The sequence below is a fragment of the Equus quagga genome, chromosome 5 (genome assembly GCF_021613505.1).
Source record: "Equus quagga isolate Etosha38 chromosome 5, UCLA_HA_Equagga_1.0, whole genome shotgun sequence".
NCBI classification, from domain to species: domain Eukaryota; kingdom Metazoa; phylum Chordata; class Mammalia; order Perissodactyla; family Equidae; genus Equus; species Equus quagga.
The window spans coordinates 62,143,743-62,169,899 of NC_060271.1; the positions used below are offsets into that span (position 1 = coordinate 62,143,743).

General features: G+C 39.2%; 1 protein-coding gene across 4 annotated transcripts in view; it reads right to left on the minus strand.

Annotated features, from left to right (window-relative positions):
- Nucleotides 1–24,633, minus strand: part of NPHP1 (nephrocystin 1) — a 60,849-nt gene extending 36,216 nt beyond the window's left edge. For 2 of the 4 annotated variants that reach the window (XM_046663396.1, XM_046663394.1), the window contains exons 1-10: nucleotides 24,478–24,633; nucleotides 21,857–21,930; nucleotides 17,097–17,157; nucleotides 15,904–16,028; nucleotides 8,063–8,288; nucleotides 7,648–7,749; nucleotides 4,335–4,435; nucleotides 3,693–3,735; nucleotides 2,733–2,817; nucleotides 1,467–1,561 (exon numbers count right to left, since the gene is read on the minus strand). In XM_046663396.1, coding sequence (XP_046519352.1) covers nucleotides 1,467–1,561; nucleotides 2,733–2,817; nucleotides 3,693–3,735; nucleotides 4,335–4,435; nucleotides 7,648–7,749; nucleotides 8,063–8,288; nucleotides 15,904–16,028; nucleotides 17,097–17,157; nucleotides 21,857–21,930; nucleotides 24,478–24,546 — 981 coding nt within the window. In that variant the 5' untranslated portion in view covers nucleotides 24,547–24,633. Of the gene's footprint in view, nucleotides 1–1,466; nucleotides 1,562–2,732; nucleotides 2,821–3,692; nucleotides 3,736–4,334; nucleotides 4,436–7,647; nucleotides 7,750–8,062; nucleotides 8,289–15,903; nucleotides 16,029–17,096; nucleotides 17,158–21,856; nucleotides 21,931–24,477 lie in introns of all 4 variants that reach the window. The other 2 variants (XM_046663395.1, XM_046663393.1) reach the window with 1 other exon arrangement.
- Nucleotides 24,634–26,157: the final 1,524 nt, after the last annotated feature.

Below are 26,157 nucleotides of genomic sequence, written 5' to 3' on the forward strand. Positions count from 1 at the left end.
TAGAACCAATGACTCCCGGCATCAGTATTATCCAGCCAGCTCCTCCCTCCTCCTTGTTTTAATTTAATTTAAGCATTTATCTACATTGTTCCTTGGCTTCTTTTTTTTGGTGAGGAAGATTGGCCATGAGCTCACATCTGATGCCAATCTTCCTTTTTGCTTGAGGACAATTGTCACCGAACTAACATCTGTGCCAACCTTCCTCCATTTCATGTGGGATGCCATGACAGCGTGACTTGATGAGCTGTGCCAGGTCTGCGCCCAGGATCCGAACCTGCTAACCCTCAGGCTGCCAAAGCGGAGCACATGACCTTAACCACCATGTCACCAGGGTGGCCTGATGTCCTCTTATACAGATGTTTTGACAGAGACAATGCACTGCCACTGGATATGACTATTCAGTTCTACTTCACAGGTATATTTCGGAATGTCAATAAATATATTGGCATTCTGGTTTCTTATTTAAAAATATCTTCAGCTCTTAACATTCTGCTTTTCTGGTCATGAGCCTTTCCATTTAAATAACTTATATTATGGAAAAAATAAGACAATATCTAACAGCTTGTCAACTTTTCAATTTAAGAAATGAGAGCTGAATATTTAGTTCTCAGGGTAGAAGCTCATAACATTAAAATGCCATTATTCAAGTACTAGTTCACTAAACAGACCAAATACAACATCTTTGTGGACTTGCAATAAAAGATACTTAATCCTAAGAAGGTTCCAGGCAATGCTGAGGTTGAGAATAAAGAGGGCAGTGAAATCCTGCCCACCCTCCCCACAAAGCGTGGCCACACTGGGTCCTCCTATTCTTCCCCGAGCCTCCGGGGGAGGAGGCGGGAGAGCAGAAGGCCCGTAGGAAGGGGAGCGATGTGCTCTAACGTGGTTCACATCTGCTAAAAAGGAGGAGTGCAGAATTAAGTATCAAGAGTATGTCCTACTTCAGATACTGGGGATACCAGGCATCCTCTACTCTAAGCTCTCCCCAAAAAGCAGAATCACAAAGTACTGCCAACTTCCTCACTCCTACTTAATTAAAGTAACTTACTACTGCTAATGACACTGGTTAACGTGCACTGAGTTATCATCAAGTGCCAGGCACTGTTCTAAGCCCCTCACACAGATAATGTAATTCTCACAATAACCCTATGTTGGAAGTATTATTATTATTCCCTTTTTATAAATGAAGAAATTGAAGCAAAAATGGTTAAGATAGACTCCTAGTATTATTACCTTTGTAACAATGGGAGAAGACAGCAATGAAGAGAAACAAGATGCAGTCAAGGTAACAAATCCAAGTTTTGCCTTAGCTATCAAACTATCATTCAGTGTTTCAAAATTACAATACAGAAACAATGTTTTTCTGTTTTCTATAATGCATTAATCAATGTACATGTTATTTGTATACTTGCAACTATGACAAAATCTGCAAACATCACCATTTTCCTGATAGCACCCATACTCACAGTGCCCATTTTAGCATCCCACATCAGGTCTTTGAAGGCCAGCTGTGAAGGGGTGAGCTCTGGCTGTAAGAAGTAACTTGCTCGAAATTGATTCCCTGTGAAAATAATGTTTCTTTTATTTTCTTACAAAGAAAGGAATGAAATTCAAAACCAAAATCCATGATGTTATACCACAAACTTGGGAAACAGAAATCCAAATGCCAAGCTGCTTACTAGGAACCTGCTTTCTAAGACAGACGTCCCAATAGAGATTTACGCATAAAACAGCAGCAGGAAACATAAAGATAGAAGCACACCAGAGCTGATCTTAAAGCGCTTTAAGAAAGATCTTAAAGACTTAGGCCAATAACATGCCCCGTGATGAAGATCATCCATTCAAATATTTTTGTAAAATGCAGAAAATCTGTAAACAATTTTTGGAGATTTTAGAAAAAATACATAATCATTAATTTCACTTCTTAACACAAAAGCATTTTTATAAAGTTCCTCCACACTTTAGTCATGAAGAACACATTACAAACTCATTTATTCACTCAAGAAATCATTTCTGAGTTCCTCCTCTGTGCCAGGTACTAGGAGCCGGAAATACAAATATGCATCAGAGAAATACGGCCCTGCCCTCATTAGCTTACAGTCGAGTGGGGGAAACAATTTAAAAAAATAGGTAGACAAAAGGAGCAGTAAAATAATTATAGGGTGACTTAGACCTATAAAGGGTGCTCAAGTGGATGGGAGTGGGGGAACCCGCATTATTAGGAAGGCATCTCTGGGAAGGAGGAATTTACCCTGAGACCCCAAGGATGAGAAGGGGCTGGGCACTCAAGGAGGGCTTAGCAGAGCCTTCCCAGCAGAGGCAACCTCAGAGCAGCCCTTCCAGATAACACAACTCGGGGCATGTACAGGAAAGCCTTCCCCCGACACTGTTCCTCTGTAAAATGAGCTTATGGACAAGCATGGCCAAGTACAGGGAAATCCAAGAATGAATAAGAAACAGAAATGTAATGGAGATAACCCTTTGGAAAAGTCTTGCTGTGAAGAAAAGTAGAGAAAGTCAGGCTTCAGCTAGAATGGGATAGGGTTGGAGGGCTGGTTCTTAAAGGGGGGAGGTATTAGGCATGCCAGTACTACTGATGAGGGAAGGAGCTGGTGAGGGGGGTGGGCAGCGGGGCGGGGGTGGGGGGAGTGAAGATACAGGAAAGGACTGAATTAGATGTAAAGCTTCACTGCTTAACTAAAAGTGTGTGGTGGCTGACAGCCACCTGTTACCTTCCTCCAGAAGCTGGAAGAGAGTAGAAGGCCTGAAACCTGCCGGAATAGCTCCCATCGTGGTTAACACATCAACAGTGTTTATCTGCTGAAGACAGTAAAAACAGAATTGATTTGCTTGTTTTCATTCATCTTTCCTCACCTCTATAATCCTTTCTCTTTATCACTACAGCACTCCAACCCAAAAAAGGAAAACACAAAAGTACAGACTTTAGTGAAAGAATATAGCAATTTAATCCCAAATTCCTGAGAGGACGCCATCACTGAATCCTGGCCTCTCCCAAGGACCTAAGCCCCATGCAGTGCCCAGTGGGCAGAGCTCTGTGCTCCAAACCAGCTGCTTCCTGCCCATCCCTCATCAAATGTCCCTACTCCTGTCCTGTCCACATGTCCTGCCACATAACAGATGAGCTAATTCCATAAGCAGATAATGCAGTGAAGAATCAATGGTTTTTTTGTATATGTGTACACATCACTTACACACGCATGAGCACGTCCATGTAAGCAATACGTAGGGTAAAAGGTCAGAAAGGATACTTACTAAAATGTTAATGGTGATTACTTATGGAGGGAGTGGATTTTCATTTTGTTATGTAACTCTTTAAATGAGAGGATTATGGATAATTTCTTCCTTTTTTGAGCTTTTTGGAATTTTTCATATTAGCCAAAATTTAACATCAGTCTTTACCCAAATGATAGAAAATTCAGGCAGAATCAATGGGAGATATTTCCAAGCCCTCAAATCTAGTCTTCTCATAGAAAATACCTAACGAGAAATGCTACTTGGAGCACAGGCTTACTAAACCGAAACTTATGTTCTCTGCCCTGTACGTTTCACACCCCGGACCCTGTTCAAGATCCAACGTGATCTTCCAAAGTCTCCACCTCGTTTTGAATCTGAACTCTCAGAAGTGTGAGATAAGAAAACGAGACATCAGTAACAAGGCAGGAGATACCAACCTCTGAGACGGCTTTTTGGACAGCACTCCAATGAGAATCAGCTCTGGGGAGACAAAAGAGCAAGGGGAGTGCACTGACGGGTTATGCCTATTCTCAACTAGAGAACTTCATTAGTCAAAGAACAAACTATACAACCATCAGTAAGTTCTGAAAACCAAAGAGCTCTGGATGAAACCAAGATAGAAGAACATCACGCACTAAAAATAATCACAAAATTAAAGTAGTAACAATCTCTAAGCAAACAGTACTACGAAAAGCACTGTTCTCAACTGCACCTTATCTCTATTTCAAGAAATCTTCAATTATTCATAATAGTAAAAATGAACAAAAAGGGGGCCAGCCCAGAGATATAGTGGTTAGGTTCCCATGCTCGGCTTCAGTAGCGGGGGGCCTGGTGGGTTTGGATCCTGGGTGTGGACCTACACACCGCTCATCAAACCATGCTGTGGTGGCAGCCCACATACAAAATAGAAGACTGGCACAGATGTTAACTCAGTGACAGTCTTCCTCAAGCAAAAGGAGGAAGACTGGCAACAGATGTTAGCTCAGGGCCAATGTTACTCACCAAAAATAAATAAATAAGTAAAAATTTTCCTAAGCCTACTTTGATGGCCCCTAAGCCTACTTCGATGGCTTTTTTACCTTTGTTTAACTTCTGCTCCCTCTGCTGTTTCATCGCCCACCTCTGCATCTTCTTCACTGCCTTCTTCACTTGATTCTTCACCTTTGTCTTTATTATAAGGCTGAAAAATTATTGAAATATGAAGTGATTTTTACCTAATGCAAAAATCAACCAACAAAAATACTTTCAGAAAGACTCAGTTGTAGATAGGAAATTAGTTTATGCCAAGTGTATCAATAATCAGTGGGAAAAAGATTTTGACACATGGTTGATAGCTTTACTATTTGGAAAAATTACAAGGGTAGGGGTAGAAAGCAAGTTTAATCAAAATAAATTCCGGATGGAATTTATCCAAATCAAGAAAAAAGAAGCAAAGATAGAAATAAAAGAACTATAAAAGTGTTAGAAGAAAATAATCTTGAGATGGGGAAGCCCTTTCCACTTATGATACCAAAACCAAAATCATAAATGGCAACATTGACAGACTCAGCTACATAAACACGGTTGAAAGTCAACAAACAAAATATCTGTCACAAGTTTCCAAGGATTAATATCCTTATAATTAAAATATTATAAAAACTCATAAATCACTAAGATTTTTAAAAATTCCTTTGAAAAGTGCTCAAAAAAACTGAAAAGGCAATTTACAAAGAAGAAATAGAAATGGTCAGAAAGTATATCATACGATGCTCAGCCTCATTAGCACTACAATGAATGCCAATAAGAACAATTAAGGAGCCTTTCTTGCCTTTCACCTTGGCAAAAAGAGTGAAGACAGCTGTCACCAGCAAACGTGTGGGGAAACAAGCACTCTCAGATGCTGGGGATGGCAGGACAGACAGGCAGAACTTTCCCAAAAGGCAAAATGGCAAATTAAACCAAAATATAAAGGTGTAAACCCTTTGAACCAGCAATGAGCGTCTGAGAATTTATCTCAGGGAACAATGAGGCAAGTCCACAAAGATGTCTGTGAAGATGGATCACAACACAGGGTGCTGGTTTCCTACCACCCAACCTCCACCTCTTCTTTCCTAACAGAAGGCATGATTTTAGCACTGAGCCAGCTAAAGGATGACATTGTCCAAGGCCTCCCTGCAGCTAGGTGTTGCCAAGAAACTAAATTCTGGTCGAGGAGATATAACTGGAAGTTTTTGTGTAACTTCCAGGAAACCTTTTGACTTCTTATTCCTCTTTCCTCTTTCGCTGCTTGGAACTGTTAAAAGATCTAGAACCAACTTAAACTGAAGAGACAACCCTAGGAAGAGCTGCCTCACACTGACTACAGAATAAAATACTAGCTGTGGTCTCCCCATCCTCTGATTGCCTACCTCCACACTTCTTCCACGCATACACGACAGAAACATGCCTCTTCCTTATTTAAGCCACTATTTCGGGGATCTTTTGTAACTCAAAGTGGAAGCTAATCAGAGCTTCTTTGCAACATATCTACAGTTATTACAGGTTGGAAACAACCTAAATGTCCGATATAAAATTGGAATACTATGCTACCATTGAAAGAGATGATCTAGACCTGAACTGTGCAATATGGCAGCCAGTTGTCACATGTGGCTACTGACACTTAAAATGTGACTAGTCCAAACTGAGATGTGCTATTTAAGTGTAAAAAACAGACAGGAATTTGAAAACACGGTATGAAAAAAAAAAGGTGTATTTTTTTGAGAAAGATTGGCCCTGAGCTAACATCTGTGCCCATCTTCCTCTACTTTATATGTGGGATGCCTACCAGAGTGGCCTGACAAGCAGTGCACAGGTCCACGCCCAGGATCCGAACCGGCAAACTCTGGGCTGCCAAAGCTGAGCGTGCAAACTTAACCACTACGCCACTGGGCAGGCCCCAAAAAATAGAAAGTATTTTTTAATATCGACTATATATTGAAATGACAATATTTAGGATACAGTGGATACTATAAAATATATTGTTAAAAATAATGTCACCTGTTTCTTTTTACTTTTTTTTTAATGTGCATGGTATAATGGTATAATGAAAAATATATTTATTCCCAGTTCTTGGTAAGTGTCCCTAAAACTCTCAGAATTTCCTGGGTAATAGGAGCGTCTTTTGTTATACAGAAAGAGCTCCTCTCAACCACACTTGAGTTTATGCTAATGAGGTGATGGGGACTGGATGGGGAGGGCTGTTGGTTGCCAGAGAAACAAATCACATGATTTGGGGTCTGAATTTTCAGTGCACCTCCCCCCTCATCTTCAGGGAAGGGTAAGGAGCTGGAGATTGAATGCAATCACCAATGGCCAATGACTTAATCAATCATGCCTACATAAGGAAACCTCCATAAAAACCCCTAAAGGATAGGATTTAGGGAACTTCTAGGTTGGTGACCACTTTGAAGTTCTGGGAGGGTGGCACCCGGAGAGAGCATGGAAGATCCAGGTTTCATTCCTCCACCTCCCAGTACCCTGCCCTGTGTGCCTCTTCCATGGGGCTGTTCCTGATGGCATCTTTCATAACAAGTTGGTAAACGAAAGTAAGGTGTTTTCCTGAGTTCTGTGCATCTCTCTAGCAAATTATCAAACCTGAGGAGGGGTATGGGAACCTCTGAATTTATAGCCTGTCACTCAGAAATACAGGGTGACCCCTGGGACTTGTGACCGGCATCTGAAGTTGGGCAGTCTGGCGAGACTGAGCCGTTAATTTGTGGGGTCTGCACTAACCCCAGGGGTTAGAGTCAGAACTGAATTGAACTGTTGGACATCTGATTGGTTTCAGAGAATTGGTGTGGAAAAACAGCACATATTTGGTGTCAAAGAAAAACCACATGGTGTTAGAAGTGGCGTCAGAAAAAAAGACCTCTTGTGTGGTTACTAGAAAATTTAAAATTACATTTGTGGTTTGCATTATCTTTCTATTGGACAGCCATGATCCAGACAGATATCTATACACACTGGCACAGAAAATGGCCGTGCTACATCATAAAAAATAGGCTACAAATATGTATGTTTAGTAAGTTCACATCTTAGTAAGGGATTGTATATCTGTAGAAGTCAACACAAAGTTCACTGTGGTTACATTTTACGACAAACAGTAAATGCCTATTAATTTTTGTGATCAGCATTAATGCACGAAGCATCTTCACTCTGTGAGATAATGTACAAGGGCCCACCTGCACAAGACCCTTCACAGGTCCCCAGGACACAACACACAGTATTGTTCCCATGCCCTGACCCCCTAAAATTAAAGTAAATTCTAAATCTAAAGTCATTCACTAGTCAATTGATCAAAGATTATAGCTTAATTTTTATTAAAAATGAAAAAGTTTAGGGAGAAAAAGGAAAGAATAAACAATGAAGACTAACCTCCAAGTAGGTTCTGGGAACGAGACCTTTCTCTCCCTTGGCATTCTTAGCCGTCCACCAACCATCAGGCTTCCCTTCGATTATACGGAGAATTTCCCCTTTCTTAAAACAAAACCAAGTAAAAATTTTTAAATTAAGTTTTACCCCTACATTAGGAATTTCAGCATTAAAACTATTTTCAAAAACAGAAAAGCATTTACTCTTTTACCAATTTACTACCAGGTAACTTCATACAGAATTTCACACTTGACTACTGCCTGTAAATCATAATTATTACTTACTTCATTTCAATAGATTGAATTGTAAAAAACTCCCTATCAGGACTATGTAATACAGGTACACAAGCAGAGTTTTCTTATTCTATTAGGAAGGAAAGTTTATCCTTGGGTTAGGTTCCAGTCCTGTTTCTACCGACCTTAAATGTAAGATCTCCCACTTGCTGAGCAGTGAAATCTCCAATAGCGACGTATTCTTTACTTGTCGCCTGTTGGTGAGATTCATTTTCCTGTTTCTCTTCCTCTTCCTCTTCTGTTCCTTCTTCCTCCTCACCACTTTCTTCACTTTCTTCTTCATCTTCTTCTTCTTCTTCATCTTCTTCAGCAAAATCCTCATCTTCCTCTCTTTCAGTAAGTGCCCCAATTCTATAAAAAATAACTCTGCGATGAGGATCACTTGAAACAATGTATAAGAATAAATCAAGTATGAATATAACTTCTATATATAGAAGAACTGGCCCATATTTTGAACTGGCAGACAAAGGAAATAAGGGGAAAGTACAACTAATAGTTTCTACCATCTAGCTAAGAATACGTGACTTGAGGACTGAGAGCGGTGAAGGAGTTAACGTATCTGAGGAATGTATGTGACACGGAAGAGCATGCACAGGGCTGAGGCCAAGAGACTGGTATTTAAGTCTTGGCTTCATCCATTCAGCAAATGCTGCTGGAGCATTATTACATAGTGGTCAGAGTATGGGCTCTGAGTTTAAATTCTGGCTGTCTCCTCTCCGTTGAGTAACCTTGGGTAGGTTTCTTTTAAGCTGTCCATTTCTCAATGGTAAAATGGAGATAATATAGAACCTGCCTCATAAGGTTGACCTGAGGATTAGATGAGTTATAAACTTGCAAGGTGTTTAGAACAGTGCCCGCCCATAGCAACCTTTTTCTAAAAGTCAGCTATGATGACGATGATGTTGTACGTCAGGTCCATGTCAGACACAGTGCATACAAAGGTAAACCAGAAACAATTCTCTGTCCTCAAGGAGCTTACAATGAGACAATCTGGAAGATGCATAATTACAATACAGTTCACCAGGTACTGCAGTTGAGGTATACACAGGATACTAAGGAAACACACAAGAGGGACACCTAACATGGACTGCATGGGTGCTGGGGATCAGGAAAGGCTTAGAATTAGGTCTTGAGGGGTGAGCTGGAATTAATCAGGTAAATAGGAAGTAGAAAGGAGGAGGAGGGAGTGGAGAAAAGGAGGCTCAAGATCAGGGAACACCAAGTAGCTCATGAATGGTAGGACACGGCTTGGAGAAAAAGAAATGAGCAAGAGATGAGGCTGGAAAGGCATGAGGACGCAGCCCATGTGCGCTTTACCTCTAAGGTAGTCCCCAAAAATGAAGCAAGGGAAGAGCAGGATCTGATGTGCACTTTAGAAAGAGGACGAGGCTACAGCATGGGGAACAGACTGGAAGGAGGGCTAAAGGCAGAGATGGCTGCTACAAGTGAGACATGACAACAGTATGAACTAAGAAAATAGCATTAGGGACAAAGAGATAGATGTTTTAGAATGATATTTAAGAGGTAAAATGGAAGGTGAGGGGAGAGAGAGGAGCTAAAATAATACTGGCTTGGATAAGTCACTAAATCTCTCTGAGTTTATTTATTCATTCAACATTCAGCAAAGTCACCCACCGTTTACTGAGCAGCTACTGTGTGACAGACAGTACATGCTTGGGATACAACAATGAACAAAAGAGAGCTTCACTCTCCTAAAGCTTGTATCAGAAAAGCTTATCTTTCAAATGGGGATAACAATACTTATTCTAACGGACATTGCTAACTATAAAACCAGCCAAATATAAGATATTCTCTGGAAAAAAACAGGAGTATCGGGCTCACTTTGTTTAAAATAGATGTAGGACACTCTATCATACCACACTGACCTAAACATAAACAGTGACTTAACAAAAAACAGTTTGTACACCACGAGAATAAAAATCCATAACATACGCCATATTGATTTTCAACGTGCCCCTTTCCTTTTTTAGGAGATACTTTGCACATATTTTCTCTGGGTCAGTTATTCTAAAATGTCGCCAAGGATAACGGGAACTTGACGAGATTGTTTATGGTTCTTCTATTGTTGCTATCGTGAATTTCAATTATTAATTTTTGAATGTTAAACTACCCTTGCATTCCAGAATAAATCCCACTTGGTCATGACGTACTGTCATTTTGATATGCCACTGGATTCCACTTGCTAATATTTTATATTGGGTTTGTGCCTTTGTTCATGAGGGTCTTGCTATTTTTCTTAAAATATTCTTGTCAGGTTTTGATATCAAAATTATCTAATGCTCTCAAAATAATTTGGGAAATTTCTTTTTCTACTCTGTAGAAAGATTTTGTAATACTGGTATTATTTCTTTCTTAAAAGTTTGCAATAAGTCATCAGTGAAGCCGCCTGAGAGTTCATTCTGTGGGAAGGTTTTTAATTATAGATTCAACTTCTTTAGTAGATATTTTAGTAGGACTATAAAGATTTTCTATTCATCTTGTGTCAATCTGAATATATTTTATTTTTCAAGGAATTTATTTTATCTAAATTTTCAAATTTATTGGCATAAACTTGTTCATAATATCTTCATAGTGCCCTTTTAATTTCTGTGGGATTTGTAGTGATTACAGTTTTCAGCCTTGTTTCTTTTTTTTTTCCTTCTCTTTCTCCTTTCTTGATCGGTCTTGCTAGGAATTTATTTATTTAATTAATTTTTCCAAAGAATCAATTTTTGGCTTTATTAATTTTATCTACTGTGTGTCTATTATTCTCTGTTTTCTGATCTTATTTTTATTATTTCCTTCCTTCTCCTGTCCTTGGGTTTAATTTGCTGTTCTTTCTCCATCTTCGACTTAAGTTGGAAACTTTAATAATTGATTTTCAGCTTCTCTTCTTTTCTAAACTATGTACTTAAAGCTATAAATTTCCCTCTCAGCATGGCGTTAGCTGCAGCTCACAAGGTGCATTTTATTACCACTCAAAATATTTTTAAATTTCTATTGTAATATTTTCTTTGACTCAAGTTATATAGAAGTGTGCAACTTAATTTGCAAATATTTGAGATTTTTAGTTATTTTTCTGTTATTGAATTTTTTTAATTGAGATATAATAGATATATAACATTATATTAGTTTTAAGTTGCCACTGAGTTTTAATGTAATTCCAAGTCATCAAAGACTGAATGATTTCAATCCTTTGAAATTTGTTGACAATTGCTTTATGGTCCAACATAGTTCATTTTGGTCAATGTAATATGTGCACTTTGAAAAAATGTGTATTACCTAGTTGAATGCAGTGTTCTATGAATATATGTGTAATTAGGTAAAGGTGGTTAAGGACTGTGGATTTTATAGCATTCCTTCAGTTCTGGCAACTTTTGCTTTATACATTTTCATGCTATGTAATTAGGTGCATACACATTAGGATGATTTCTCCCTATTGAATTGATTCTTTCACTACCATGAAATGTCTTTGTCTATAAAATTAATTTTAACCTTAAAGTCTACTTTGGCTGATATTAATACAATTGCATCAGCTTTGCTTTGGTTAGGGTTTACCTAAAATATCTTTTTCAGCCTTTTACTTTCAACCTATCTGTGATTTTACATTAAAGTGTATTTGGGTTTTTTTTTCTTCTTTGAAAGATTGGCCCCTGAGCTAACATGTTGCCAATCATCTTTTCTTCTTCTTCTTCTTCTTCTTCTTCTTGTCCTCAAAGCCCCTCAGTACGTAGTTGTATATTCTAGTTGTGAGTCCTTCTGGCTCTGCTATGTGGGAATGACACCTCAGTATGGCTTGATGAGCAATGGAGGTCTGCACCCAGGATCTGAACTGATGAAACCCTGGGCCGCCAAAGCAGAGAGCACAAACTTAACCACTCAGCCACAGGGCCAGCCCCTATATGGGTTTTTAAAAAATCCATCTGACAACCTCTTTCTCTTAATTGGAGTGTTATTCCATTTATATTTAATCCATATGGATGCATTCAAACCATGTTACTATTTAGTTTCTATTTGCCTTGTTTTTTTGTTTCTCCTTTCTTGTCTCTTTTGGGCGAGTCATTTTTACTATGCCACCTTATTGTCTATGCTGTTTTTTAGTTACTTCTTCAGCTTATTTTGCTAGTGATTGTTCTAGATATTACAATATACATCCCTAACTTATCACAGTCTAACCTAAATCAAAATTACATTTCACCAAAAATAAAAGGACTTTAAGATACCATTCCATTTACCCTGCCAGCCCTTTTAACTAATGTTGTGCCATTGTTGTCATATATTTTACTTATACGTATAGCTGATCTTCATTATTTGCTAATTCTGTATTTGGAAATTCATCTACTTATTTATTTAGTGCCATGTTCTTTGCATTTTTGTGCTTTTTGTTGATCTTGCCATTTAAAATGGCCTCCAAAAATACTGCTGAAGAGTTGTGTAGTGTTCCTATGCACAAGAAGGCTGTGATGTGCCTAGTGGAGAAAATCAGTGTTAGGTAAGATTTGTTCAGGCATGAGTTATAGCGCTGTTGGTCGTGAGTTCAATGTTAATGAATCAATAATAGATATTAAATAAAGTGTCTTTAAACTGAAACACACATAAAACAAGGACATGTATGACCCAGTTAATGAAACTGTTGTGACCAGAGCTTCACAGGAACCTAACTCTGGATGTCCTCTAGAGGCACTGGTTTAGTATTCACTAATCCAGTGTTCACAGCAACTGTACAGAACGTTAAGTACTGCAGATAATGAGAACCGACTGTATACTATAAATCCCCAAATATGTCTTGCTTTACACAATCAAGTCCCTTTTAAAGGCATCTAGAAAAGAAAAAAATAGGCTTTTATATTTACCCACATACCAGAGCTCTTCATTCAATCTTGTAGATCCAAGTTTCCACATGGGATCATTTTCTTCTAGCCTGAAGAACTTCCTTTGCCAAATTTGTTAGCTTTTGTTGACAAATTTCCTCAGCTTTTTTTTTTGTCTGAAAATGTCTTTATTTCACTTTAATTTCTGAAAGATACTTTTGCTAGATACAGAATTCTGGGTTGATAGATTTTTTTCTTTCAACCCTTTTATTGTCTTCTGTCCTGAATTTTTATTAATAAGATGTCAACTTTAATTCTAACTGTCATATGCCTGTACATGATGTTTCCTTTTTTCCCAGGCTGCTTTTAAGATTTCCTAGTGATCACTGGTTTCCAGCAGTTTGACTATGATGCACAAATGTGTGGTTTCCTTTATATTTATTCCACTTGGGGTTCCCTGAGATTCTTGAATCAGCAGATTGATACCTTTTTAGATTTCAATTTAAAAATTTATTTAAATATTTCCCTGTGCTCCATTCTTTCTCTCCTCTCCTTCTGGGACTTCAATTACATGTATCTTAACTTTTGATCATGTCCCACAACTCTCGTACATTCTGTTCTGTTCTTTGCATTCTGTTTTTCTTTTTGTGCATGAGTTTGAAAGTTTTTTATTGCTCTGTCTTTGGGTTCACTGATCCTTTCCTCTATTGTATCCAATCTTCTGTTAAATCATCTAGTAACTTTTTTTCACTTCATATATTGTACTTTTTTAGTTTCAGAATTTCCATTTTGGTCTTTATTAGCTTCCATTTATCTGTGTAAGATTTCTCTCCATTCATCCAATCTGTCCATCTTTTCTCAAAAGTTCTTTAACATATTGAAAATAGTTGTTTTATAGTTCTTGTTTGCTAATTCTCACATTTGGGTCATCTGAGTTTCTACTGATTAAAATTTTTCTCTTTATTATAACACATTTTCTACCTTTTTGAATCTATATATTGGATCAGATTTAGAAAGTTCTCAGCTATTATTTTATTAAATATTATATTCTGCAGTTGTAGAATGTTCATTTGATTATTGTCTACATTTGAATTCTCTCAAAACACTCTACCTTCTTCCATTTCATCCATTTTTTTCTTCCATTTTCTTTAACACATTAATCATATTATTTAGAAGTCCTTGTCAGCTAACTCTGCTATCTGCTTCAGACCTGGATCTGCTTTTATTGACTATCTTATTGCTTGATTATTGATCACTTCTTTTCCCTGGCTTGTTTGTGTTTCTAGTAATTTTTTGTTATTACTGGACATTGTGGATGATACACTTAGAGACCTTGGATTGGATTACGCCATCTTCCTTTAAAGAGTGTTGAATTTTGTTCTGTTACACAGTTAAATTATCTTGTTCCTGTTGAGGTCTGGTTTGGGGCTTTGTTGAAGAAGATCCACTTCAGTTTTGTCTTTATTCCAAGATCCCAGTTCTTAACATTAGGGTGTTCTCCTTACTCCCAGGGCATGGGCCATCTGTGATCTCCACTAAATGCCTGAACTGTTCACTGAGATCTCTTTACTCTAACTGGGTGCAAACTCCAATATTTTCCCAGGACTATGTGACCTCCAGAATCTTTTAAGCTCTTAGTCTCCCAGCAGGTGCTTTCCACCAGAACTTCTGGAATCATGCTCTGTGTAGCCCAGGAGTGCATTCAAATTTCTGGAGTTGTCTCTCTGCAACTCCCTTCTCTCCCCCTACAAGGTCCAGTGGCCTTAGCACTCCAAAATTTGATGTCTGCCTGCTCAGCCCAGTAAGACTGCTGCTTCCTGTTTGGGATCCATCTCCCTGAACCAGAGAACGTAAAATCCCCAGGGAGAGGGTCTGGGTGAATGTAGGACTCATCTCTTGTGTTTCCCTGTATTAAGCATATCAGCCTTGCTTAGCTGATGTTCAGTGACTTCAAACAGCTGTTTTGTATATTTTGTCCAGATATTATAGTTGTTTATGGTAGGAAGGTTAAGTCTCATCCCAGCTACTTTGTCATTCTCAGTACTGCAAATCAGTGGAAATTCTAGAATTCTTGTATCTACATCCTTTGGCTGATATAGTGTAAAAGTATGGGAACAGGGGCTAGCCTGGTGATGTAGTGGTTAAGTTTGCACACTCCATTTTGGTGTCCTGGAGTTTGCAAGTTCAGATACCGGGCATGGACCTGCATACCACTCATCAAGCCATGCTGTGGCAGTGTCCCACATATAAAATAGAGGAAGACTGGCACAGATGTTAGCTTAGGGACAATCTTCCTCAAGCAGAAAGGGGAAGATTGGCAACAGATGTTAGCTAAGGGCCAATCTTCCTCATCAAAAAAAAAAAAAAAAAGTATGGGAATAGCATTTGAAGAGTCTAAATAGTTGATTTTTTCCTTTTTGCTTTCCACAAATTGGGTTTGTTTATACCATCAAGTTTTCTTTCCACTTTGCAGAGGCTATTATTAACATTCACTCCGACAGAAAAACAATGCACGTTTCTGTCTCTAATTTTTTTTGGTGAGGACGTTTCACCCTGAGATAACATCCATTGCCAATCTTCCTCTTTTTTTGCTTCAGGAAGATTAGCCCTGAGCTAACATCTGTGCCAATCTTCCCCTACTTTGTATGTGGGATACCTCCACAGCATGGCTGATGAGTGGAGTAGGTCCACGCCCAGGATCTGAACCCACAAACTGGGGCTGCACCTAAATAGAGTGCGTGGAACTTTAACCACTTGGCCATGGGCCAGCCCCTCTGCCTCTAATTTTTAAAGAATATTTATGAAAAGAGGAAATATGCACGTAGACAATCCAAATAATTTTCTTTTTACATATCAAAATTGACATTAAATACATCATCCCTATGTTCTAACATTTGTTTATTTAGCTTTTCAGATCTGTTTTATTTCCCCAACTAGATTATAAATTACCTGAGGGCAGAGATTCTGACTTCCACTTCTTTACATCTCTCATGGGCTCTAACACTTTCTACCATACACAATAAATTACTGTCAATTGATTACACTCTTACCGTCATTTGTTTATATCTATACTGTCATGTGACTATTCTGAGCCAAACATTCAAACCACTGGTGACATAATATCTGAAACAAAGGGAGGACGAAAAGAAGCATACTCAGTTACATCTTCTCTTCTTAAGGACACAGCAAGTTCCTGCAGTTGGTGGGTAAGCTTATCCAAAAGATTGTGCTCCTCCTTTTTTTTCTGATCATAGTTCCCGACAGGTGCAGGTTCATCAGCCTAAGAGAGAATAGAAGTCTATTTCACTGAAAAATTTATTTCAGTTCCCTATTACATTTATTTTAAAAGAAAAAAAACCTCCAATAAGGGCTGGAAGACAAAGCAAATACCAACATGAGACTAGACCGACCTCAGAGAAATAAGATTAAAAGGAACGTAGATGATCATGTTGGAATGCAAACCAAATGAAAAAACAAAATTATCCTACTTGTTTCGGTTGTTTTCTTGCCCAGGTACTGCAGACACTCTATAGTCAGGAAGGGACAGGCTCCAGACAGAAGACCGGCTTTGGAGTCAAAAAGACAAGTGCCAACCTCACGTTCTGCCGCTTACTGACAGCGAGACACTGGGCAAGCCGCTTCGCCTTTGGGAGCCTCAGTTTCCTCACCTGTGGAAACTAGGTTTTCAAATTTAGGGTCAGTCTGCCTCCTAAATCAAAGAGGTTTGCGTCACTGGAGAGATTCAGAAGAGACGCTCAGTGACCACTCGTCTCAGATGCAGTGGAGTCATCCATAGGCAGGGGTCCAGGTTTCACAGGCCTTCCACTTCCCGTGCTCTGGGCATCTCTGGCCCTGGACACCTCGCTGAAGCTCAGGCTCATACTAAAAGGAAAACTCCTGAAGGCACTGCCAAAAGCAAATTCTGGGTCCTCCTGTTTCTACTGAGTCTTGGAAATCAGAGCTGCCACAGATACAAGAAGCTTCTTTACCGCCTACCCTCAGGGCCAGATTAGGTGCTGTCTCCCCACAATGCAGTAAAATGAAAACGATTCTAACCTGTAAAACATAAAACTTACACAATGCAAAAATACACTAGCTTCTTCTGGGATTTTCTGAGTCCTCAATGCTGAGGGAGTTCATCAAAGCTGAAGTGGTATGAGTATTTGGAGCCTTGGCTTTTCTGCTCCACAGCACACACTCAGTAAGTGTGCTGGGCAGCCAGCACTGCCCACATTACACTTCACCACTAACGAACCCCAGAACTTACCCACTCTAATAGATTCCCACTTAACGAAAATACTTGCCTAAAAGCAGATTTTTTTGTAATATGATTAGCCGTAATACTTACTTTGTTTAATTTTTGAAGAGTATTTTTATTTTCATCTATTGCCTGTTTTAACTGGATACATCTAAATGTTTAAAAAGAAAGAAAAAAAGATTGATTTTTCTATTGTCAGAACCAGAAAGTTATTTTATAAAATCATATGTCAGTCTTTAAGCAGGCGAGGCAGTTGGCCATTGTATGAATGATGTTAACAAATTCACATGCAAATACTTCTCCGCCCATTAGCTCAGGTGATCCTCACCGCCAAGCTCTCAGGCACACAGGATAACCACGGCTCAGAAAGCTGGAGGGAGTCGGGCTTCAGTTTCCTACCCCTAAAATCAGGAAAGCACTGAACTTTAAAATGCTTCCCCAGTCCTAAAATTCCATAAACTTAGGACCTAGCCAAGGAGACACAATCAACAATGATAACAGCTACAGTGCACTGTGCACGGGCACAACAGTGAGCACGCAGCAGCACCGCCTCATCTGAGCCTCACTCCAGCTCGAGAGAGGGAGCTTCCAGAAAGTGGCCACTGCTGGTCAGCGCAGAGCAGCACTGTGAAGGCAGTGTTCACGATGCGACAGCTGGGCTCTCCTCACCACGGCGCACTCCCCTTTTGAACTTGGCCTGTCCCTACGGGTTCAGCGTTTTAGTTATTCCGTAGACAGCTCACATGATTTAGCTGAAGTCTTACACGCCCAAATAAAAAAGAAGTAAAAAAAAAAGGACTGAAAATGGGCTACAGCTAATGATGGGAGTTTTCAAAAATAAAATGCTTTATCAAATAATAATCTTCAAAAGTCAATATTTTTCTGCTGTTTGAGTCAGTTCTTTCTTTTTCTTACAGAGGCTAATGAAATAAGCAGTGAAAAGGGGGACAAAAATCCTTTGTGAAAGAGTCAGAAAAAGAGAAGTGGAAAGATCAAACTGTGGCTGACCCTGCTAGTTACCTACCCCAGAGCCCTTCTGCCACCTCCTCTATGCTGGCAGGGTCGGCCTCCCACTGACACCTAAGGCAGGTAAGAGGGGCCAACGAAACGTGAAAGGAATGTTAGGCACTTCCTCCCATTTTATCCTCCCTGATGTGGTGTGTAAGGAATCCTCCTCCTTTCTGCTTTTAGATGCTGATGCCTGAGGACTTGGCAAAGGTGAGGAGAGTCATTCCTGACAAGCTGAGGATGGCAAAGCAGAAGGACAGCAAGGGCTGGTCCTTGAGGGCATCAAGAGCCACTAACCTACCCTGGGAGAACCTGTCCCCACATTTTTTGTTACATGAGACCGACAGCAAAGCCGCTCATTTTAACAGGTGTCCTGTTACTTGACCAAAAGAATCCTAACTGAAACTCAGCCTCAGAAATTTCACTTAAGAGCCCGAGTGGAAAACTATTTTCATGGAATATACAAATAACACAAATTATTTATTGTAATTATCCCCTTCCTGTCTATAAAATTATTAAAATCCTCAAACTGTTCAGATATTTTAAGATGTCTGGATCAGGATAAAAACTAAGCACATGTTCATCTTCACTGCCTCCTGAAACCCCACCAAAAAATGATTAAAATATTTTAAAAGGTAATGAACCTTGGGCACAAGAGACTGAAAGAGGGACCGCCTGTCAATAAGAGATTTCAACAAATTTCTGCTGCCTGGGAAAAGGATGGAAGCACGTTCTTCTATAAAGAGAGGAAGAAGCCATACAAGCGTAAGAGGGGCGTGATCTGCTGGGAAGAAAAGGCCACGATCTGGGTCGGCAGGTACGAGGACAGAGGGTCAACTGACGTGTGTCTGCAGCAGTGCATCACGAAGTTCCCCAGGTGAAAAGCCAGGCACAATGGCTGGCGTTGGCTTTACATACTTTATTATACAAATTAAATAACATCCACAACATCTAAGCTATTAAGAGGAAAACCAGTCTTAACACAATCTAAGGTCTTTACATTATTCAGGGAGAGAGTAAAGATATCAACTAAGTTTAGATCTAGTTAAGGCCCTTTTATCATAGGTCTTTGACTTTTTAAAAAGTCTGTTCTACAGAAAACCTGACAGTTCTCCTTTCTCTCACCTCATCCCTCTCTACCTACCAGAGGACCCTTCTAAAAAGAGAAAAGAAATGAATGAATGACCTGGGGAGAATGATAGCTGCCAAGGAAGTTTCCTGTACGCCAGAGTTAAACCTGCTCTGGCACTGGGGGCTCCTCAGACTAAAGGCTAGTTCTGGGCCCCTGAGAAGCCCTGCCTGTGTACGAAGAACTGCACTCTCATCAGAGGATAGTACCAGTAGGAAAGACCAACACACACAACAGCAGAAGAACCCCTACAGCTCTCTAGAATAATCAACCTCATCCCTTATTCTTAAATAAAAGTGGATAGATAACCCAAGGGCCACTGGACATAACAAAGAAAACCAGCAACATGGAATATAAAATTTAAAACTAACCAAAATTAAATAAACAAATAAGCTGAGGCCAGAGGAACCAAAGACAACACAAACAACAGAAGAGAACTTAAAAAAAAAATTCCCTAATCATGGAAGTAGTAAGGAAATAATCTGAAAACATGATGCTATGAAAAACAGAACAATTAAAGAACAAGCAAAAACACTTGTCAATTAACAATATGGCTGGTGAAATAAAACATTCCACAGAAAAGTTAAAATGAAAAAGCCAGGAGAATCTCCCAGGTGTAAACAAAAGACAGAAACAAAAACTATTAATGGGGAGAGAGCTCTAAGGATAGTCCAGCAGATAGGATGCCTGGCTCAAAAGTGTTTCAGGAAGAAACAAACAAATAGAAGTAAAAAGTTATCTTTTAGTAAAAGAAGATCTCCCAGAACTCATGAAAGACAAGAATTTTCAAACTGCAAAGACCCACTGGGTATTGAGCAGGATAAAAACATCGTGACGAAATCTCAAAACCTAAAGCTCAAGAGAAAAAGCCCCTAACCGGTCAATTATAAAGGAATGTTCACCAAGTTTATCAGCATCCCTGGGTGTAAAGAAACCTGACAAGGCGTCAAAGGTTTAAGTAGAAATTATTTTTACTCCATTTCCAGCCAATTATTAATCAAACATAAGGGCAAAATGATATTTTCAGACATGCAAATGTCAATGTGAATTTTCAAATGACTCTGAGGGGATCATTTTATACACAGAAGACTATTTACGGTTATTTGGGTTTAAAAATAATTATTAATTTATTAAAATAAAATTTAAAAACCCAGTTTTCCCTGGGCCTTCAAATTCAGCCTATAAATCTTATGCTATTTTTAAATCTAGTAAAGCAAGGACAATCAACTTCACCTTTTCTTTCATTACTGTTGATTATTCAACTTGAACTAAATTCCTTAAACAATAAATTTTACTAATAAATGTAGTTAATTAAATTGCCTTCGAAGTTTTAAAATTCATTTAAATTTTATCTTGCGGGCCGAGTGGTTAGGTTCGAGTGTTCCGTTTCGGCGGCCCAGGGTTTCACTGGTTTGCATCCTGGGTGTGGACATGGCACCGCTCATCAGGCCATGTTGAGGCGGCGTCCCACGTGCCACAAATAGAAGGACCCACAACTAAAATATACAACTATCTACTGGGGGGATTTGGGCAGAAAAAGCAAAAAAAAAAAAAAAGATTAGCAAGTTGTTAGCTCAGGTGCCAATCTTTAAAAAAAATTTTAAAAACATTTTATTTTGCTTTTAAGCATTTTGAATGCCTGACTTAAACAAAACTTTTCCAAATGATTCTAATGAATCATTTAAACTAAAAGAATGAATCTCATGTTCTGTAGAATGTTACCAACTCTTTAAATACCCAAAACATACAGATTATCTTAATGATGTCCTAAACTTAACACAAAAGTATTAATAGTCTAATTTGATTTAGTTCATCATGTATATGTAATTTTAAACTCTATTTAATTTTAAACTCTCCCAGGGATTAAGAAAAAGTCAAAACAAAGAAACAAAAAAAACACCCACTGAGAGAACAGTTTTCCCATCTCAAGGGAGTTAAAGTCACCATCCTGCTAATAGATTTCTGACCAGGCCACAGGATCTGGGGCTACACAGGCCAAGGGCCCACCGTAATTCTGCCTAAGCCATCAATGTTCCCGCTGAACAGCTTCTATAGTTGCTGTCACAACAGCAAGCCCGTAACCTCTGGCTTCAGGCTGGTTTCTCCTAGATCCAGTTGTACCATGATGTAATTCTTCCACTTGATTCAAAGGGACCAAAGCCGGAAGATCCACTGAGACAGCACTTAGGTTCCTTCCCTTGCTTGTTTGACTTCTGCACTTCTGAGCTGTCTTAAAACATTTTTACGATCTTCCTACTTCAAAGCCTTACAGCAAAGTAATGTTAGACATATTGACTAACCACTGTGAACCTTAATTTTCTCATCTGCATTAATAAGTATCTCATGGTTATTGTGAAAATTAATTAAGAAAAAGTTCTTAGAGCACGGACCACACTGTCTGGTACACACAGTATAAATTAAACGTAACTTGCCTCTTTTTAACATTTTTAATTCTCTATTTAATCTTATCATTACAGTATTTAGACCCAGTAGATATAGGTAACTGCAAGAAGTATTTTAAACACGTTGTGGAAAATTGCATTCACTGTTACTTCAATACGTATTATTTCCCATTATTATTTTATCTTTTTGGAAACTGTACTAATAAAAAAAAGGAAAGAAATAGTGCCTCAAACAATTTCTATGCTGTAAACACTGCTCATTGAAGGTAAGTACAATTCCTGGAAAGTTTAAACAATTTAGTATGCTTTACCTTTGGTAAATGTCTCGCCTTCTACTGGATTCTAGAGCTCCTTTCAATCGACTCTCAGAAAGCAAACTATCAACCTACAACAAATGGAGACAGTTTAATAGATCATATTGTTAAATGCCATATAACCTTAGGAAATAAATTTTAATTCTTTTTTCCCAATATTTTATAATGAACACTTTTAAACACACAATGAAGTTGAAAGAATTTTACAGTGCACACTCATATATCCACGACCTAGATTCTACCATTAACGTTTTACTATACCTATTTGATCCATCCATTCATCAATCCATCTTATTTTTTACGTATTTCAAAGTAAACCACAATCATCCATACAGTTCCCCTGGAATAATGCTCCATGGGTATCACCAACTGGAGTTCAATATTCTGGTGTGATCTTTACATACAATGAAATGCACAAATATTAAGTATACATTTGCTGAGTTTGGGCAAATGCATACATCCATGTAACCCAAACCCCTATAAACATATAGGAAATTACTATTACCCCAGAAAGCATGTACTCCATATAATCCTTTCACGCCACAGGTTTTTGAGATGCTTCCATGTTGTTGTGTGCATCACTAGTTTGTTCCTTCTTATTGCTGAGTACTATTCATTGTATGAATATAGCATGAATTTGCTTATCCTTATTCTTATATCTTATATCTTGACCTAGTATTTCCCAAATGCCACATGTAACTTTGCCAATGCACCCACAAAGGAGGCACACACTTCTTTTGGGTCCTTTTCTATAGATCATGTGAAGAAAAAGTGGATGAAAAAAGAGAAATAAAAGTTCACTAGCTTCTTCTCTACTCTTGCTATCTTGCATCTGTATAAGCGTCATCTACAAAATTCACACACCTAGTGACAGAGTCAGCCACCACAGGCATGACCCAGATGGGCTCCTGATTATTTGTCCAGGGACACTCAGTCAGAAATCTGCCCCGTTTTTTGCTTCAAGTGTCCTCTGTGGGGACAGGGAGGAATCAGCTGACGCTATCAAAGAGCCCTTCCCAGCCTGCCAGGGTGTCAAAAGGCTCCCGAGCCAATTCTCTTCCAGGCTGAATTATCCTTGTCATAGTTTGTCTGTTTCATCTTTGTTTTAATAATAAATTTCCTGGTTTACTTCTGAAGCTTTTCCTGGTTCTCTCAATTTCCCCACAAATTCAAAATTAGATCCATCTAGCCAAAGCTCAGCGTAAGTCAATGCTTCAAGTTCCATATTTATTTCTACAAGAAGAGTATTTTGTTTTTGTTGCACTACTATAATTCCAATAGAGTCATTTCAGAAATAGTTATCAAATCTTTTGTACTTTTTAAACAAGTCCCAAATTGAATAAAATATGAGCATTCAATTAATTTCTTGTCTGCCAAAGATTATAAAATAATTTTATTTAGTGGAAACAATATTTGGTAATAGATCAAATGAAAAATAAAAGGTAAAATTAGTAAAATGAAATAAGAATTTCAGAAAATAAATTAACAATTCATTAATTACTACTTTTTCTTATTTTTTAAAGTAACATACAGACAGTGTACAAACTTTTGAAAATATCAGAAAGTATGAAGACAACACACAGATTGCCATTTTGGCATGTTTCCTTCTATCTTTTTTCTAGTATATTATATATAGAAAAATTGTATTACTGTAAATGCTGTATATCCAACTTTATATTCTTTTTCTAACTTAACATTTTATCACACATATATTTTCCCTAACATTAAAATCTCTTTCACAAAATTTTAATCATGGTCTTATTATCCCATCATAAGTTACTTATCCATTCCCCTGTTATTGATCATTTAAGTTGTATCCAGTCTTTTCTAAGTAACACTGTGATGATGACTTTTGTATATCAATCTGTCCTAATTTTTAATTATTATCTATGGTAAGTTCCCAGAAACGTAAGCACATGAATATTTGCTACATCTTATCAAACTGCTTTCCAGAAATCCTGTGCCTTATACACTGGAGTATGTGAGTACCTGTCTCATCACACCCTCCCCAGTACCGAGGATTGTGATTTTAAAATGTTGGTGATATCTTATTTCCTTCGCACTTAATTATCTTTGAAGATAATTTTTCTCAGGTTTATGAGTTACTGGTATTTCTTCTTTAGTTCATGCCCTTTGCTCATTAGTCAGATCTTAACATTTTCCTCACATTATTAGGATTATTCCTTGCCACCTATTTCGCTTGAGTTCACGTGAAGCAATAAGTGAAGAAGGCGCAAAGGGGGCATGGAGAGTGGAGAGATGTTGGGCGCAGAGAGGTTAGAAATGGTTATTTGCTAAAAGTTTAGATTTGGAGGTGAGGTCGGGTTGTTAGGGTTGGAGACTGAGACGCCAGGGCGGGGAGGCGGGTGGGGAGAGCGCTTCGTCGAAGGTCATGATTTTCCGGAGGTACAGCCAGTAGTTCGGCTGGGTTGGGAGCACAGGGCTTGGAATCAGGGTTTGGTGCTGGGATGTTGCGGGTAGGGGAGTGTTAGCACTCGGGAAGGTAAGTGGGTTGCGAGCAGGTTCCGACGATTAGGGTGCGCCCCATTTCTCGCCCGCCGCCAGAGTCCAGGCCACCTCACGGTGCCCAGGTCCCCCGCCCGACAGCCAGACGGTACCTGTTGCTTCAGTTCCTGACTGCGGCGCTGCAGGGCTTGGAGGGGATCCCGCGGCCGCCTCGCCAGCATCTCCCTCGCCTTGGCGCCCACCTCCCGCCGGTCGACCGGGAAACCAAAGCGGCGGCGCCGGAAGGTGACGCCATCACCGCGCGCCCACCGCGCAGTCCCAGGGCCTGGAAGGTCGGACGCGAGGACAGTGTGGGGAACGTCTTCTCCGGCGGTAGCCACCCTGCGACCTCCAGATCCTGAGCTGGCAGCTCGCGCTGACTGCCCCGGCACTCATCTTTTGTTTCCCTGTCAACTCCAAAGGATTGGAGTCGGGGGTCGGGGAGAATGCCCCACGGCGCACGAAACTACATGTCCCACAATACCTCAGTCTTATCACGGCGTTCTGTCGGGGTACTCGGTGTTAATGGCATTTGTTTTCTGATGCCAGTTTTGCTAAACTAATCATAAGATACAATTTAAGCATCTTAAACTCTTTCGTTAACTGCAAGGATAGCTTTCCTATATGGCCTTCATGGGATGAGACACGGTTTTGCTGCATACTCATGTCAAAAGGCAGCTTTTCATTCTTTGCTATTTGGGGTATTGCTGAAGTTTCATTTCATTCTATTTTTGCATGTTGTCCATCCTGAATTCTGTGAGGATGGTGATTCTGTCTGTTATACAGCAAGTCTGTCAGCAAATAATTATGATCCCCATTTTACACCGACTCACAGGGAGACTGTAATAACATTTCACCAAGTAGGACGGGATCCTTTAAATCCGGTTCCCAAACTCTCCACTACACCAAATAAGGAGGGTGATCACTTTCCAATTGATGAACTTCACTAATGTAAATGAATGTTCTTCAGTACAACACATAAGTTAGTTCCACAGGCCCAGCTGCCTTACTGTTCATTTATGTACTTTTTTCTTCGAGTATAATATAGAATGACAAACCACAAGTGTCCACCTGACTGTATTTTCAGTGAACACCCTCCCACCCCCATATAACATGGCCCAGATTCGGATACAGAACATTACCAGCACCCTAGTGGTCTTCCTCTCCTTCTAGATCCTACCCAGTTCCACCCTCTACACCAAAGTAACCACTATCCTAACTTCTAGCAGCAAAAACTTGTTTCGCCTCTTTTAAAACTATAGAATGAGATCACACAGTGTGTGTCAGCATCTTGTCAGGCTTCTTTCACTCAACATCACGTTTGTGAGATGCACTTTATCATCGGGTGTAGTTGTAGTTTGTTCATTCTCATTGCTCTCTGATACTTCATTTTACGATATTCCCTAATATACTCACTCATTCTACTGTTTCTGGGCATGGCACATGGGTAGTTTCCAGTTCAGGGCTATTGTAAATAGTGCTGCTATTTACAGATATACATACTATGAACACATGTGCCCAGTGCCGGGCAACCAGGCATCTTTCCATATTCAACTTTAGTAGATACTGCCCAGTTTCCCAGAGTTGCACTAATTTACAGTATACCGGAAGTGTATGAGTTTTTGTTCTTCGTATACTTGACACTTGGTATTGTATGCTTTTTTGTAGCTTATGTCTTTATTTTGAATTAATTTCTCCTTTATGGCTCATGATACTTAAAAGTTCAGTTAAATAGCCAGACATAGTATTTCCATTAGAAATGTTAAGAACAAAAGAGAAAAATAATGAGCGCT